At 41.0% G+C, this 16,898-nt stretch overlaps 1 protein-coding gene across 1 annotated transcript in view; it reads left to right on the forward strand.

The window, feature by feature from the left end:
- Window positions 1-16,187, forward strand: part of MAP1B (microtubule associated protein 1B) — a 127,540-nt gene extending 111,353 nt beyond the window's left edge. The window contains exons 5-7 of the mRNA XM_073584050.1: window positions 189-6,042; window positions 7,364-7,602; window positions 9,822-16,187. Of these exons, the coding sequence (XP_073440151.1) occupies window positions 189-6,042; window positions 7,364-7,602; window positions 9,822-9,977 (6,249 nt within the window). The 3' untranslated portion in view covers window positions 9,978-16,187. The remainder of the gene's footprint in view (window positions 1-188; window positions 6,043-7,363; window positions 7,603-9,821) is intronic.
- The last annotated feature ends 711 nt before the right edge of the window (window positions 16,188-16,898 follow it).

The raw sequence follows: 16,898 nt of genomic DNA on the forward strand, positions 1-16,898 counted from the left end.
ACAGTACAGACAAAAAAATGGATAAGTTGCTCATTCCATACAGTCTGATTCTGTCGGTTACTAGGGCAAAGAAAAATGTTATTTATGTAGGCAATTTTTTCATGTTTTACCTGCATTATTTAGGACCATTGTGTTTTACTCCATTATTCATTGTTAAATACATATTTGTTTTTTGTCTCCTTATGTAGATTGGTGAACTTTTGAGCAATACACATCCTGCAAATAAAGCAAGCCTTACACTTTTTTGTCCTGAAGAAGGACATTGGAAGAATTCTAATCTAGAGAGACACAACCTTCAAGATTTCATCAATATGAAACTCAACTCATCTTCAGTTTTGCCTGAAATGGAAGGACTATCTGAATTTACAGAATACTTATCAGAATCTGTGGAAATACCATCACCTTTTGACATTTTAGAACCACCCACATCTGGTGGCTTTCTGAAGCTTTCAAAGCCATGTTGCTATATTTTCCCAGGAGGAAGGGGTGACTCTGCTTTGTTTGCAGTGAATGGCTTTAACATGCTCATTAATGGTGGATCTGAGAGAAAATCTTGCTTTTGGAAGCTCATTAGACATTTAGATAGGGTGGATTCAATATTGCTCACCCACATTGGAGATGATAATCTGCCTGGTATCAATAGTATGCTTCAAAGGAAAATATGTGAACTAGAAGAGGAACAGTCCCAGGGGTCAACGACCAATAGTGATTGGATGAAAAATCTTATCTCTCCAGACCTTGGAGTTGTCTTTCTTAATGTTCCAGAGAATATGAAAAACCCAGAACCTAACTTTAAAGTTAGAAGAAGCATAGAAGAAGCTAATTTTACACTTCAGTACTTAAGTAAATTATCTATGAAACCGGAACCTCTTTTCAGAAGTGTAGGAAACTCTATTGAACCCATTATCTTATTTCAAAAAATGGGTGTAGGAAAACTTGAGATGTATGTGTTGAATCCATTAAAGGGAAGCAAAGAAACTCAGCATTTTATGCAGCAGTGGTCAGGCACCAGCAAAGAAAAAGCTGGCTTGGTGTTACCTAATGGTCAAGAAGTTGATGTCCCTATTAATTATTTAACGTCAATTTCCTCTCTTATTGTATGGCATCCATCAAATCCTTCTGAGAAAATAGTAAGGGTCTTGTTTCCAGGAAATACTACACAATACCAAATACTTGAAGGCCTTGAAAAGCTCAAACATCTGGACTTTTTGAAGCAACCCGTCATAACACAGAAAGACCTAAGTGATACTATTTCTAGCCCTGCAGTAAAGCAGGCAAAGATGAAGCAGAGGGCAGAAAGCAAAGAGAGTCTCAAGTCTGCAAAAACGACTTCTGGCAAACCAGTGAAAAAAGAATCAAGAGAAGAGCACTTGGAAGTAGTAAAAAGCAGTCATCCCGAACCAGCAGAAAAGGTAGATAAGGAGAAAACATCTGTTAAAAAGATTGTAAAAAATGAAGCCAAATCCTCAGCAGAAAAGCCTGTTTTGCACAAAGAGGAGCCAATCATTAAATCAGAAAATATTGAAAAACAAAAGGCTGACGTTAAGCCCAAAGTCATAAAGGAAAAACCTGTGAAAAAGGAAATAAAAGCAAAATCTGATGATGTAAAGAAAGAAGCACCAAAGAAGGAAGACAAAACTCCAGTTAAGAAGGAAGAGAAAGTAAAAAAGGAAGTTAAAGAAGATAAACCCAAGAAAGAGGTTAAGGAAGAAAAACCTAAAAAAGACATTAAGGAAGACAAACTGAAAAAGGAAGTTAAGGAAGAAAAAGTGAAAAAAGAGATCAAGAAGGAAGTAAAGAAGGAGGACAAAAAGGAAGTTAAAAAGGATGTAAAAAAAGAAATTTCTCAGAAAGACTTGAAAAAAGAAGTTAAGAAAGATGAAAAAGAGAAAGATTCAAAAAAAGAATCTAAGAAACCTTCAAAAGAAACTAAGAAAGTATCAGCAACTCCTGATGGTAAAAAGCTTGCTGCTAAAGGAAAAGTGCAAAAGAAAGAAGAATCTACTAAAAAGGAAGCTGCCGCTATTAACAAAACAAAGGAAAAGTCAAAAGTAATTAAAAAAGTTTCTGATAAGAAGCCAATGGCAGCTGCAGGTGCTGTTGCAGCCACCGCAGCTGTATCTGCTGCAGCGGCATCTGTTAAAGCTTCTGCTGCAGCTGCTGAAAATATTGTAGATCTGGTATCACAAAGATCTCTTATGTCTTCCCCTGAAGATTTAACAAAGGACTTCGAAGACCTTCGAGATGAAGAAGTCAAGTTCAATGGAGAAGGAAAGCCTCAACTACAGGCACTGTCCCCTAGGGATGAAGTTGTCATTGTACAGACTGATTCCTATATCATCAAGAAAGATAATCCTAGCAGTGAAGAACCAGCAGATTCACCAGATGAAGGAATAACTACTACAGAAGGTGAATGTGAACGGACTCCAGAAGAATTAGAAATTATTGAAAAGCACAGGACAGATGAAAATGACAAATATGAAGATGAAGGAACAGGGCTTGAAGAATCATCTGAAGCTGGTGACTATGAAGAAAAAGCAGAGACAGAAGAGGTTGAGGAACAGGTGGACAATATGGAAGAAAGAGCTTCACTAGGTGAGCCCCACGCCATCGAGTCAGCAGAAACTGATGAAGAAGCTGATAATGATGCATTCCAGAATTTGAAAGACAGGCTTCATAGTCATGAAGACAATGCCGATTCTGAGGCAGCAGATGAACAAGAAGATGTAGAGGAAACAGAAGAAGAGGCAGATGAAGATAAAACAGATGACGCAAAAGATGATCAGGAAATAGAAAAGCTAGATGTTGAATGCCATTATAATGCTACAGCAAAAGACAAGTTTGAAGCTGTTAGTGACAATGAAGATAAATATGTTTTGTCTTCTACACCATCCAAAACATCTGAGCCCCAGTCACCTGCTGTAGAACCAGGAGCTTCTATTCATGATGAGACTTTACCTGGCGGTTCTGAGAGTGAAGCAACAGTATCTGATGAAGAAAATAGAGAAGATCAACCTGAAGAATTTACTGCCACTTCAGGCTTTACTCATTCAACCATTGAAATATCTAGTGAACCAACTCCAATGGATGATATGTCAACACCACGAGATGTAATGAGTGATGAGACAAACAATGAGGAAAGTGAATCCCCATCACAAGAGTATGTCAACATCACTAAATATGAGGCAATGTTGTGTTCCCAGGAATTTGAAAAAACAAGGGTTTCTCCAATACCTGATGAATTGAATAGTTTGTCTGATGGTTCAAAAGCTGATGCTACTGATGGTAAGGAATACGGTGCTTCAGCATCAACAATCTCTCCACCTTCATCTCTAGAAGAAGACAAATTCTCCAAATCAGCGCTGCGTGACGCATACGTGTATGGAGGCACTGAAATTAAAAGTTCTGCAAATTTACAAATACAAGATGATTATGAGTCTGATGACAAGCTAAGTCCTAGTAAAAGTCCAGTGCTTCCATCACCAATTTCTAAGACACCACTAAGTGAGCGAAGTGTTAATTTTGACCTGACCCCTAATGAAATTAAAACATCTGATCTCGGTGTCTTGCCACCCTTGCATGATGATGTTCAAGAAGTGACAGAACAGTGTCCTAGCCCAGATGATAAAACCTTAGAAGTAGCATCTCCTTCTCAATCTGCTGCGGGAAGTGCTGGCCACACACCTTACTACCAGTCACCAACAGAAGAAAAGGGCACAAGCCTTACAACTGAGAATATAGAGAAGCCATCTGTCAATGTTGTGTTCGAATTCTATGATGATAAAGGAAAGAATGAAAGCCCTAGAATAAGTCCCATGGATGAACCAGTGCCAGATTCTGAATCTCCAATTGAAAAAGTTTTATCACCATTACGCAGTCCTCCATTAATTGGATCGGAGACACCCTATGATATATTTTTAACCTCTGATCTTAAGTCATCCTCAGGACAAGCTAGTATGGCTGAAGAAAGACCTTCTCTGTCACAGATTAGTCCTGTGTCTGCGATGCTGTCTGATGCCATACAAGAGAAAAGCAAAACACTTGATGCTCATTTTGAATCTAAAAATATGGCATCCAATGTACCTGATGGGGGAAAAATTGCAGGAGAATTTTCTCCGACTCAGATAAGCACTAACCCATTTATCTTATTTAAGGAGGATACAAAGATGTCTATTTCTGAAGGCACTGCATCAGATAAATCAGCCACTCCAGTAGATGAAAATGTTGCAGAAGACACTTACTCTCACATAGAAGGTGTGGCATCAGTTTCCACAGCTTCTGTTGCTACCAGTTCATTCCCAGAGCCAACTACAGATGATGTTTCTCCTTCTCTTCATGCTGAAGTTGGGTCTCCACATTCCACAGAAGTAGATGACTCCCTGTCAGTTTCTGTTGTTCAGACACCCACCACATTTCACGAAACAGAAATATCACCATCTAGAGAGGAGTGTCCCCGCCCAATGTCTATATCACCACCTGATTTCTCACCCAGAACAGGAAAATCCACATCCTCACTCCAAGAACAGAGATCACCAGAGCAGTCAACAATGGAGTTCAGTCAGGAATCACCAGAGCAATCTTTTGCCATGGACTTTAGTAGACAATCACCAGAACACCCTGCAGTAGCTTCTAGTATGCTACATATATCAGAAAATGGACCAACTGAAGTTGAATATAGTCCAACAGACCATCAAAACTCTTATTTTGGTAACAAGATTTCAATTGACAATCAATATACGGCAGAAAAAGATCAAGAACATCCAGCAACTGAACCTCAGGTAGAGGCATCACCATCTACTTCATCAGCCCACACACCTTCACAAACAGGATCCCCTTTGAAAGAAGAAGATTCCTTGAAAGATGTAGTTCAAAATACAGATTTGCCACTTTACTCCCCACCAATACTGGAGCAGGAATATTTTATGCAAGGAAAGCTCTCTCCTGAAACAGATGCTTCTCCATTAACTCCAGCGCCATCTTCACTTAGACAGTCACCTGGTTCAGCTGAACCTCCATGTACAAAATATGATCTGTCAATGGGTTACAGTTCAGCAGCCTCATCTGTATCAATTTCGTCCGATGAACCATTTGGCTTTCAATCAAGGGCAGTCAAAGAAACCTCAGTTTTACATAGCACAAACCCCTTTGCTTGTTCAGCAGATTTAGATGGCAGGAATAATTTATGTGAGGCTTATAGTTATTCCCGTGAAATTAATGATAGATATTCTTTTTCTGATAAGTCACCTTTTGCTGAGAACCGACAAGAAGTTGATCTATGTCTTGTTTCTGCATGTGAGTATAAACACCCCAAAACGGAGCTGTCACCTTCTTTCATTAATCCAAATCCATTAGAATGGTTTGCAAATGAGGAGCAAACTCAGGAGCTAGACAAGCCATTAACTCAACTTGGAGGAGCCCAGCCACCTTCTGGAGGAAAACAGAAAGGACGTCAATGTGATGAAACACCTCCAACCTCAGTTAGTGAATCAGCTCCATCTCAGACAGATTCAGATGTTCCACCAGAGACTGAAGAGTGTCCTTCTATTACAGCAGATGCAAACATAGATTCTGAAGATGAATCTGAAACCATCCCTACTGATAAAACAGTAACTTATAAACATATGGATCCTCCTCCAATTCCCATGCAGGATCCAAGCCCATCTCCTAGGCACCCTGATGTCTCAATGATGGATCCAGAAACTATACCTGTTGACTCAAGTTTAGGCAAGCCTTTGAAAAAAGATATAAAAGAAAAAGGAAAAACTAAAAAAGCAGGAGGGAAAACTAAATCATCTTCTCCAGCTAGAAAGAGTGATAGCAAATCTAAGATTTCAGCAGCATCACCAAAACCTGGACCAATCAAAGAAAGTTTGGAGAGAAGTTCCAAGAGTGTTGCTCCAAAAAAGAAAGATTCGGTAGAGAAGGGTCCAAAAAGTGGTTCAATTACTGACCCCAAAGCTGCAAAGGTGGAGGAGAAGGATAAGGAAACCAAGAACGCATCCAATACAAGTGCAACAAAATCAACTAAAACTGGATCCACAGGTAAGTCGGGTATATTTTAATTGATCACCTGAGACATTTTTTTTCAATGATACCATTTTTCGATAGACATTTTTGATAAATGAGGCTTTAACAGCAAAACTGCTCTTCTTGTCTATAGTAACCAATCACACTACAGCTTTAATCCTTTAGCAAAGTAAAAAAAAAAGAAGCCGAGCTGTTGCTCACAAGTAGGAAAATATGGTTACCTTCTTGCAAAAATAGTGCCACATCTCTCCACATGCTGTGTATGATATTGCAATTCAGCCGCAATAGAATTGAGCTGCAGTATCAGGCACAACCTATGGATCACTGTGCCACTGTTTCTAACTCCACACAATCCCTTTAATTATGTTCATAGAATAACAATACATTTTTTTTAAAGCTCTATATATAGAGCTCTATATAGCAGGTATGTAGCAAAAAGTCTTTCCTGTCTAGATAAAGGGTTTTCATGGTTTAGAATACTGATGGCCCATAGTTAAGAAAGACTATTATAATAAGGTCAGTAGTTGTCTGGCTCTCGGTATCCTCATAGATCAGTTACTTAAAGGTGTTGTTGCCTAATAATAGAACATCAATATTCTAAACCCTTGAGGTGACAATGGCCCTTTCTACATAACAATATGCGGACAAGTGTTTGAGCATCTCAGCATACCGCTATAGAAAGTCAATCGCTTGATGTCTCAAGGACTAGTGTGAAAAATTAATGCAATAAGTCTCCTAACCATACTACCAGAGGTAGAATTGGAGATCATAGAAACCTATAGTTAGGAATGTGAACGGAACGGTGGTAGTACAAACAGCAGCGTAATTCACGAAGAGATGAATGCTATGTAAGTAATTTTTGTTCAAGGTTTTAACTATGAAAGGGGTTAAACATGATTAGAAAAAATGACTATGTTCCTTCGAAAACAGTGTGATAGTTGTCCACAAGTTGTACAAGGTAATGCTTCCCAGCCCCATTCAATTCAAAGTGGCTGAGCTGCAATATCGGACATAAGCCATTGATGGGTGTTGATCTTCTACATCTGAATAAACCTTGTATCTAAGGATGCATTTTCACCACCCAATTTTTCCGATCAGCTGTTGTTTAGTAGCCGTTTTACACCGGTACACCGCTCTTTAAATGTGTGCTGAACCTTCTCTACTAGATCATTCAGTGCACATAGGCTGACATTTTCTTGGCAGCACAGGCCATGTTTACGAAGGATGATCAGTGATGAAGGAAAATCAGTCTCAATGACGCCCTGCCATTTTTTACCCCTTAATATATAACACAAAAAAGCCTACTGTACTTAGTTTTACCTGTATTTATTTTCAGGAAGTGGAGCCACAAAGACAACAAAATCATCCGCAGTGCCCCCCGGACCGCCGGTGTACCTGGACCTGGTGTATATACCTAATCACAGCAGTAGCAAAAATGTTGATGTAGAGTTTTTCAAACGAGTGCGATCCTCGTATTATGTAGTGAGTGGAAATGATGCCGCAGCTGGAGAACCAAGCAGGGTTGTCCTGGACGCTCTTCTGGAAGGAAAGGCTCAGTGGGGAAGCAATATGCAGGTATTGTACATTTTAGAGAGTTCTATATCACATTGTTAACTTGATTCACATTCAATACCATCAAAGTTTACTGCTAACCGTAACTGAAATAAAAATAGTGCTCGCAAGTCCTAAGAATAGGAGGATTTAGCTTTTACTGTAAATTGAGTATTGTTTTGCCTTCTTAATAAGAAAATCAATCTTCCTTTATGACCAGTAGGTGACTGACATCTGGGACCTCCCCAATCTTGAGAATGAAGGGGGTGCAGCACTGGTTTTGCACATGTATCTCTTTCTAAGCTTTCCTTGCACAGGACCCGATAGCAACCGACCAGGCTGGCTCCATGATACACACGGAAGCAGCTTCAGACAGGTTAAGGGGTAATGTCCATCTACAACCCCTTTCAAGAAAACCTGTCATGTCAAAAAACACTATTAACCTGCAGATATGAGGTTAAGCTGCAGGTTAATAGTGTTCTGATGGTGTGCATCTGCTGCACTGAAAGACCGTGTACTGGGAAGAAATAAACTTTATTCCTCCCGGCAGCCTTTGGCTTTCAGTCATAGAGACGCAGCTTCAGTCACCATTCTGTACATAGTGAGTGGCGGCTGTAACCACGCCCCGGCACTGACTGACAGCCGGCTCAGTACTGATGCTGTGGCGCCCCTGAGGGTTCAGTCGCCACAGAGGTACTGCACCTCCTCCTGAGGTGTGGTACCCCACCATTCAGGTAAGGTGGAGACTCCTTACTACGCTCCAACACCTGCATACCACACAACAGAGTAGTGAAGCAAAGCACCCTTTGGTGGCTCCCTGCTTGGAACACGAAGCGTGCTGGGAGGCAGGTGGAGTTTAGTTAGCATCAAAAGAGCGGGGATTGAGACAGTCAGTCGGGGAGTCTGACAGAGTGAGTCTGTGAGAGAAGATCCCCTGAGTGGGATGGATGAAGGAAGTGCTGCAGCCGACCTCAGTGACCTGGGTCCGCTGGCACAGGAAAGGAAGATTGATAGAAAGCCTGACTCTCTCCTTAAGAGAGAAGGATTAGTACGGAACGTGAGGAGAGGAGGACTAAGGATTAGGGTTAGAGGAGAACCCTTCCCAAGTTCACAGCGCAAGGCCGGGGTCCGGTCCCCGAGGTTGTATGGATACTAATGGTCCTGCAGCAGACACCGGAGGAATAGAAGTTGTCACCATTTTATTCCCACACAAGACTTAGGGGCACAACAGCAACGTGAGTGAGCCGGGACTTAGTAGCAAGGAGTCCCGAAGCAGGCTACAGCTGTCTGCCGTATAAGTAGAGTTCATAGGAACATCTGACAGGAGGAACTCCAGTGTAACTCAGTACTGTGAGTACTTCACTATAGGCGCAAAAGGGAGACGTTCAGAAAAGGCACATATGTTGGTGGAGTGTTGGAAGGGAGTGCTTCATCTTGCCTGGAGGTTGGCTGAGCCCCTGACCCGGATGACACTGCACCGAGGCGGGCACCTGTACCTGCAACAGACTGTGAGTAAAGCTTTGGAACTACATGCCCTGGTGTCCTCCACTTATTCCTGCGTCAACACACCCAACACTGCTACATCCTTGTGCCTAGCCCTACACCATTCACGTCTCTCCCCTATCTCTTCATCTACACTGCCCTGGGATTACAGCCCTGCCTGTGGAGGGCTACACCATCATTGCTGCACCACACCATCTGTCCCAGAGGATCTGTCTGCAGCATCGGCTTAACATCTTCATTGCCGAATACCACAGGTGGCGTCAGGAAACATTAATTAATAAACTTTATTCCATCACTCAACATTCCCCCCTTTTACAATGGACACCCAGGGCCATGGACCGGGTCACTGCCACCGTGACAACCCCCATTGAAATCCACCGGGCCCAGCTCCGAGTACCCTGCTGCCCTGGGTGCGAGGGCGATCCAATGCAATGCAAAGCCGGATGTCAGTCAGTTCCAGGGCGTGGTTACAGCCGCTGCTCACTATGTACTGAGAAGTGATTGAAGTCATACTGGTTGCCCCTCCATGACTGAAAGCCCAATACTGCCAGGAGGAATAACACTGCCGGGGGCCTCAGTGCGACGGCCACATGACTTCAGAACACGCTTTATCTGCAGATCTATCCCATATCTTCAGGTTATTAGATTTTTTTTTTTCACATGAAAGTTTCCCAATTAAATGAGAGATTTTTTCAGATAATTTATGAAACTGACAATATGCCCATTTCCTGTAATTTCAGGTCACACTTATTCCAACCCATGATTCAGAAGTGATGCGAGAATGGTACCAGGAGACACATGAAAAACAGCAGGACCTCAATATTATGGTACTAGCGAGTAGCAGCACAGTCGTTATGCAAGATGAATCCTTCCCAGCATGCAAAATTGAACTGTGAGATCACTGCCCATTCTCTCACCAGATCAGTGATTACCAGAAATGTCAGCTACAGATCAGAACTATCTTCAAAACGATATCTTGCCCACTGCTATCCTGTGTTATGGCGATACAGGTGCCAGTAATATATTATCTCCATGGCAAACTATAAAGTTCACGTCACTGCAAGCTCTGCTATCCAGGTTTATTATACAGGTTTTTAGGACATGCTCTTGTACACTTTCATTCACCTTAGCCCCGGAGGGGAACTTTCTTCAAGACTGAAAGACAATAAGAGAGACCAGAAGAAGGACCTGTGTAATGGCTCATTATCGTGGCATCTCTCCGTCAGTAATAACAGGCTAATTACTACTTTACTTTTTGTTATACTGCTATATTGTCATTTGCAGGCGCACAACTTGGGATCTGCAAGATGGAGCCCAGAGAACAGTTGGTTACTATCAGTATTTGGTGTCCTATTGTCACAGTAACAGGGTCTGCGTTTTGGTCCATCCTTCTGTTAAACCATTTGGTAAAATTAGCGAAAAATGGTAAAAAAAAAACAAAAAAAAAAAAAACCGAAATCAGAGGCCCAACCACTTCTAATATCTCAAATAGTATACTTGCTATTCTCATTTCATGATAAATATTCCTGTACAGGGTGGAAAAATGAGCATTGTGTCTGAGGCATACTCCCGCTAAATTCATCTTACCAAACCTCTGAATTTCGCACATTTACAATCACAGTCAGTACACAGAAGCAAAATACCAAAGCACTCGGGAGTACATTTGGTAGATAATTTGCCTTAGGAAGTGACTTGAATGTACAAAGATACTTAATGCACTTATTTTTTAACTTCAGTCAGCAAGTGTACAAAAGTATGCAAGGTTGTCAATTCAGAAGTGTGTGCATGCTTGTGGTGGCAAGAGCTGGGCTGATGGGACCCACCGGGATGACAATTCTTCTACTGCATTAATACACAATGACTGTCTGAGGATTGCTTTGCCAGGCAAGTTAAAGATTGAGTGTTCCTTTTCTTTTCGAGCCTTGTTGACTTGACCCTCCTCCTCCGTTACATGTTTCTTGTTTTTACAAAGATTTGAAAAGATGTACAGACCCTTTTTTATTGTATGTATAAAATATAAACTCCATTTTTTTATGATTTTTACTTTTTGATTTTGCAAGCAAAATTCTTTTGCCTGCCTTGGCTGTGTGATGATAAATGTTCCTTTTAGAGGAGTAAGGAAAGGAAAATTTCTGATTTTAAGAGTGGTTACTAAATTTCTTCCTTTTATTATACTTAGTACAAAAAACATTTTATATTAGTTGATGGCAAAGTAATTGCAAAGAATTTTCCCAAGTATCATTGGCATGGAAATGGTTTTATCTGAAGTATTAAAGAGGTTGTCCACTACTGTAACATTGATGACCTATCCTTAGAATATGCCATCAATGCTTGGTCGTTCGGGGTGCGACACCCGGAAACCCTGTCGAATAGCTCTTCAACTGTATAGTGGCCGTGGCCGGATCATGCACATCCCCCTCCTATTCAAATCAATAGGAGCAGATGTGCAGTATGTGGCCGCATTCAGTAGACGGGACTGCTCTGTGCTGCTTCGTAACTGAGCAGTTCCAATAACAGTTGATCGTCAGGATTGTCGAGTGTCGCACCCCCACCGGTCAGACATTGATGACCTATCCTAGGGATAGGCCATCAATACTTGGTCGTTCAAGATGCGACATACGGCACCCCCGCCGATGAACTTTTTTTTGTGTTGGAGACGGTCCGAACTGAACTGTTTAGTGGCCGTATCATGTACATCCGCCTCATATTCAAATCAATAGGGGCAGATGTGCAGTATGTGGCCGCAGCCAATATTCAGTAGATGTGACTGCTCTGTGCCTCTTCGTAATACCGGGGTCACACTTGCGAGAAACTCGCACGAGTCTCGCTTCTCAATACCCGGACCGGAGCGCTCAGCTGCATAGCAATACAAGCAGCCACACACTCCGGTCCCGAGTGCCGGCGGCAGTCCTGGGTATTGAGAAGCGAGACTCGTGCGAGATTCTTGCAAGTGTGACCTCAGCCTAACTAAGCAGGTCTGATAACAGCTGATTGTCGGGATTGTCGACTGTCGCACGCCCACCGATCAGACATTGATGACCTACCCCTAGGGATAGGCCATAAATGTTAAAGTTGTGGACAAGATTTTTCAATGATTTGTCCAAAATTAGAAAACAAGAGTTTTATCTTGAAAAAGAAGGCCACTCTTGTCCATTGGATGTGACCGGTATTTCAACCTATTCCTATATCTGCAATAGCAAATAAAGCCCAGGAAGAATAGTTGCACTGTTTGAAAACAAGCAGAAACTTATTTTTCTAATTCTGGACATCACCTTTATTTGTACCTGTGATTTTATCACAGTGAAGGAAGACATTTTGTCAGGTGGATCTTACTTTCATGATGCCATCAGTTACGGAGACGGAATAGCACTGTTCACCGAACTGTAGCTCTTCGCCGAAGATGCTCAACTACAACCTCCAGCCATTTGCTGCCATGGCATGCTGGGAATAGTTGTATACCAGCCGGAGAGCTTCACATGGTGACCAATGCTTTGTATAGAATACTTGCTCATGAAGATCATTACACAGTGAGGTATATATTTGTCCTCTACAGTTCATGGTGATGGGTGCATCTCATGGCCTTTGCTTATGTGTGTGACATGATCAATGATTGCAGCTTTAGAAGTAAAGGTGTCGGATTGTAAACATGTATCAATGCTCTAAATCATCTATATGCACTGTCCAACTCACAGCTTGTGAGTTTTGTGATGCCACTGAATTGATGTTTTTTATATTATAATTTGTTGTTTATTTATTTCAGTATGTAACACTCATTTATTTGCACTTGATGTTTGGTACTGTGTTGGACTTACAGTCCAGTTAATGCTGTGAATTAGGAGATTTTTTTTTACAAGCAATGATATTTATTGCGTCGCTATTTATGTATGATTATATTTTTGTTTCTCTGCTTCTTATCTGATTTTTGTTATATTAGTCAGTATTTTCAATTGGGATAAATTAAATGGAATGCATTGGAATGTAAGATAGACAGGCAATTCTGCCATACACATTTTCCAGGTGTGTTCACTTGTACGGCACCCTATGATTGTATGTTACACATGGTTGTAAAAGGGTAAAACTCAAAAGTTATTGTAAATATTTAGTTGACTGTCCCAATATGTCCATATCAAATTTTACTTACTCATTTAAAGGAAATCTGTCACCAGAATTTCACCTCCCCTTCCCCAAACAATTTTTAATATAGCTTTTTCAACATGTCCAGCAATACCCTTACATGGCTGTTCCTCCATTACTGAGAAATTAAGAGTTTGAATTGATCTGCAATTGAGGCTGAAAAGCTATTTGTAGATCTGAAGCTTCTGTCACTCCAGCTCTTTTCCCCGCCTAGATCTGCCTCCTCCTTCTTGACTGACAACCTCCATGCTATGTGACTTTAAGCACAAGAGCTGCCAATCAAGCAGGAGGAGGCGGTGCTGGGTGGGGAATAGAGCAGGAGTGACAGAGGCTTCAGATCTGCAAATAGCTTTTCACCCTCAATTGCAGGTCAATTCAAATGCTGATTTATCGGTAACGGATCAGCCATGTAAAGATATTGCTGGATTCGTCTTTAAAAGAGCTACATGTGCATATAGTTTTAGGGGTGAAATCCTGCTGACAGATTCCATTTATTCTCACTAGCTTATTTGTAAGACTCATTCAGACAGGCACCTGCAAGTTGCACCTGAGCTTCTTCTGGTGGACTACAGGTTGTCCTTAATAATACAAAGGTGTTTATAATCACAGGTTGAATGCAACACGTTCACTATTTATTACATCAGGAAACACCTCAAAGTCACATAGTTATTTATCCAAACGGACACTTTTTTTTAAGACATTATATTGCAATCGTCCATGGTCTTGTGTGGGGTTTGCCGTCTAGCCTTGTTCTTTTCAACCTGGATGACTTGCAATACCAGACGCAACTCACGGGATGGCTCTGTTTCTAGAAGGTGTTTATCGAATTGAATAAAATCCCTTGAAAAAAATAATTTCTTCTTCTAAATACATGACATGTTCATGTTGGGATGGTGTAAAATAACCCAATTGTCCTTCAAAGTGATAAAGGATAGTCTTTTCCTATATTCAAACATTCTAAGGTCCCAAGGTGCTTTGTAACCTCTTTACCATTAAGGGTGAGAACCGTAAACCCATTTAAAACACAGAATCTACAATTCTAACCATGCCAGATCCAACATTTAGAAGCGGAAGAATAATTAAAATATTCAGAGAAGCTATTGAAGCACCATCTAATTACACCCCTCTATTCAATGTATACTGCATACAATATTTTCGGAGCATGCGGAATTAAAGGGGCAGCATATTAACGTTATGGAACAAATCACCAGAGGTGACTTCTTTCATCTTTCCTGGTTGATACATTATTTAGAACTTGAATGAATTGTGCCACATAAAATATCCTTAGCGTCCTTAGATCCGGTGTCAGTGTAAATATTCTATGTATTAGCTACAATCTGCTATTAGGATTCTGAACAGAAATAGACTTTTCTTTCTGATGCCAACAAATGTATTTTATGTTTTGTAGGAATATTGAGTGATTGCAGGACAATAACGAATACTATGTATAGATCACGTTCCATATGATAAGAGTAGAGTTTATTCTTTGTAACTGTATGATGAAGGGGTACAGAATAGTTGATGAAAGCTGATATTTCATAGAAAAGGTGCAGATTTTACTAGTAGGAAAATAAATTAATACTGCAACTTAAAAGCGAGCCTGTCATCCGCACATGGTGGCCACGCCACAGGTTGTATGTAATAAACACATCACCGAGATGATCTACAAGTCATGTAATTACGAGAAAATGCCAACATGGCTCTGGCGTTTGGTGATGTATTTGCAGTAATAGGTCTGCTGGGAGCCGTAGAACAAAATTTGAGGACTAGTGTTCTTCCTAAATTACTAAACCCTGACCTATGACCTGGGGAGCGGGTTCACAAACTTTTAATTACACTTAAATTAACCCCATGGATCTTTCCATGATTTACATTCAATATTCCCACATTGATGTCTAAAAACACAACTCAAAGACAGCAGTCATCATGGCGCAAGGCCATTTTCACATAGCCATGTGACAGCTGCACCATACAGACCTATTATAGTTTGGTTCTTTGATGATTTACGTCCAGATGAATTGCAGAAGATCTGGCTGTGGCAGTCGTAATATGGACACCAAAATGTCCATGTGAAAGAAGCCTGAGGGACAGCAGCTTGTCAGCAGTGATGCCAGACAATCATGTGTGGGTCTAACTTCATACTAACTTTGCGCTATCCACCTTAGTACATTCAGCGTCTCACTGTGTGCATGACAGGTTCCATTACTGGGAAACAACTGGAATTTCTGGTTATAGCATTTACAATTTTACTTTACAATAGACAAACCATTTAGTTTTAGGCCAGTAACACAATCCTTTTACCATTAAGATCCAGAAGAAGCTGTGCCGTACACCAGGATGAGTATGACTATCCGCACACCCATTAAGGACTAACATCAAACCATTTATTTGCAATAGCAATTGAAGAATAAAGAACTAACCTATATATTCACACTTAACTCCTCGGTGAAATATTAGATGGCTGAAAGGCGTTATTCATAGTTTTGGTTAAGACTTGTAAGAAAGAGATTTTAACACAAGTGAATATAAGGGATTTCCACAAGCTTCTCCGCACGACTATAGCTTCAGGCTTCGTATGCTAAGAAGCCACAAGTAACATTCCCTCAAGACTGGGCTGTAGTAACAAGGAATAATTGGCAGCAATGAACTGTGCTAATGCTAATACGTATGCATGCCGCGGTCTACTTTCCAACTCTTGGACAGCATCAGTCTTGTGGTTGGCTGGGAAGGTCCTCACTCCTCTCTCGTTCTGAATGGTGTTTGTGTCAGTCTGCAGCTGTGTATGGTATCGTCTTATAATCCCGCATCACTTCTATTCTACCGATTCATATCTAATGTAGAACATTAGTTTACAGTGAAGTAATATGTAGTGCTTTTATGATATTTGTGTGCAATACCCCACTTCCACTGAGGATATTTGATGTAAAGGAAACAAAGTTGGTTCCACAATAAAAGAAAAAAAACAAATGTGATATTTCCTTGTGGTGTTATTTATTTGGATTTGACATTTTCTATATTACCAGCTGGACTTTTTTCAGAACTCGATCCATGGTTCACAGTCAATTGATGACATGCTGAAGAATAAGACCTCATTCAGAGATCATGTAAAGTGGTTGTGTCCCTGCCCTGGTGACAAGTGCAATGAGCCAAACTAGCAGCCTCACAGATACCTGTGACGCTCTAAAGTTGGGTCAGGAATTCAACCCTTCTTGTGTTTCCAGGGGGAAGTGTACAGAAAGCTGGAGAACAAAAGGAACAGACATTCAGTACCATCATACCCACATGGCTTTACAGACACCATCATCACTGTCCCCAGTCAGTCTGTCTTTTTGTTGTGTGGGAGAAAATCAGAGAACCAGCAGAAACCCACACAATCATGGGGAGAACATGTAAACTACTTGCAGATGTTGTCTTTGGTGGGATTTGAACCCAGGACCCCAGTGCTGCAAAGCTACAGCGCTAGTCACTGAGCCACCGTACTGCCAGGTAAACGTGTTGTGAAAGAATCGGGACACCTCCATACACAGTACATTGTTAGCCAGTACCAGAGTGTTCAGCTTATTTTAATATGTAAGGGAAGATTTTAAACTTTCCTCAACTATAACCAGGGACTGGGTCAAAGCTTTACAGAGAATCTAACTGCTTGCACATTATGGAGAAATCCTAAGAATTGTGACAACTTG

Source organism: Dendrobates tinctorius, unplaced genomic scaffold, assembly GCF_039654945.1.
Source record: "Dendrobates tinctorius isolate UK_male_01 unplaced genomic scaffold, ASM3965494v1 ptg000083l, whole genome shotgun sequence".
Lineage (NCBI taxonomy): Eukaryota > Metazoa > Chordata > Amphibia > Anura > Dendrobatidae > Dendrobates > Dendrobates tinctorius.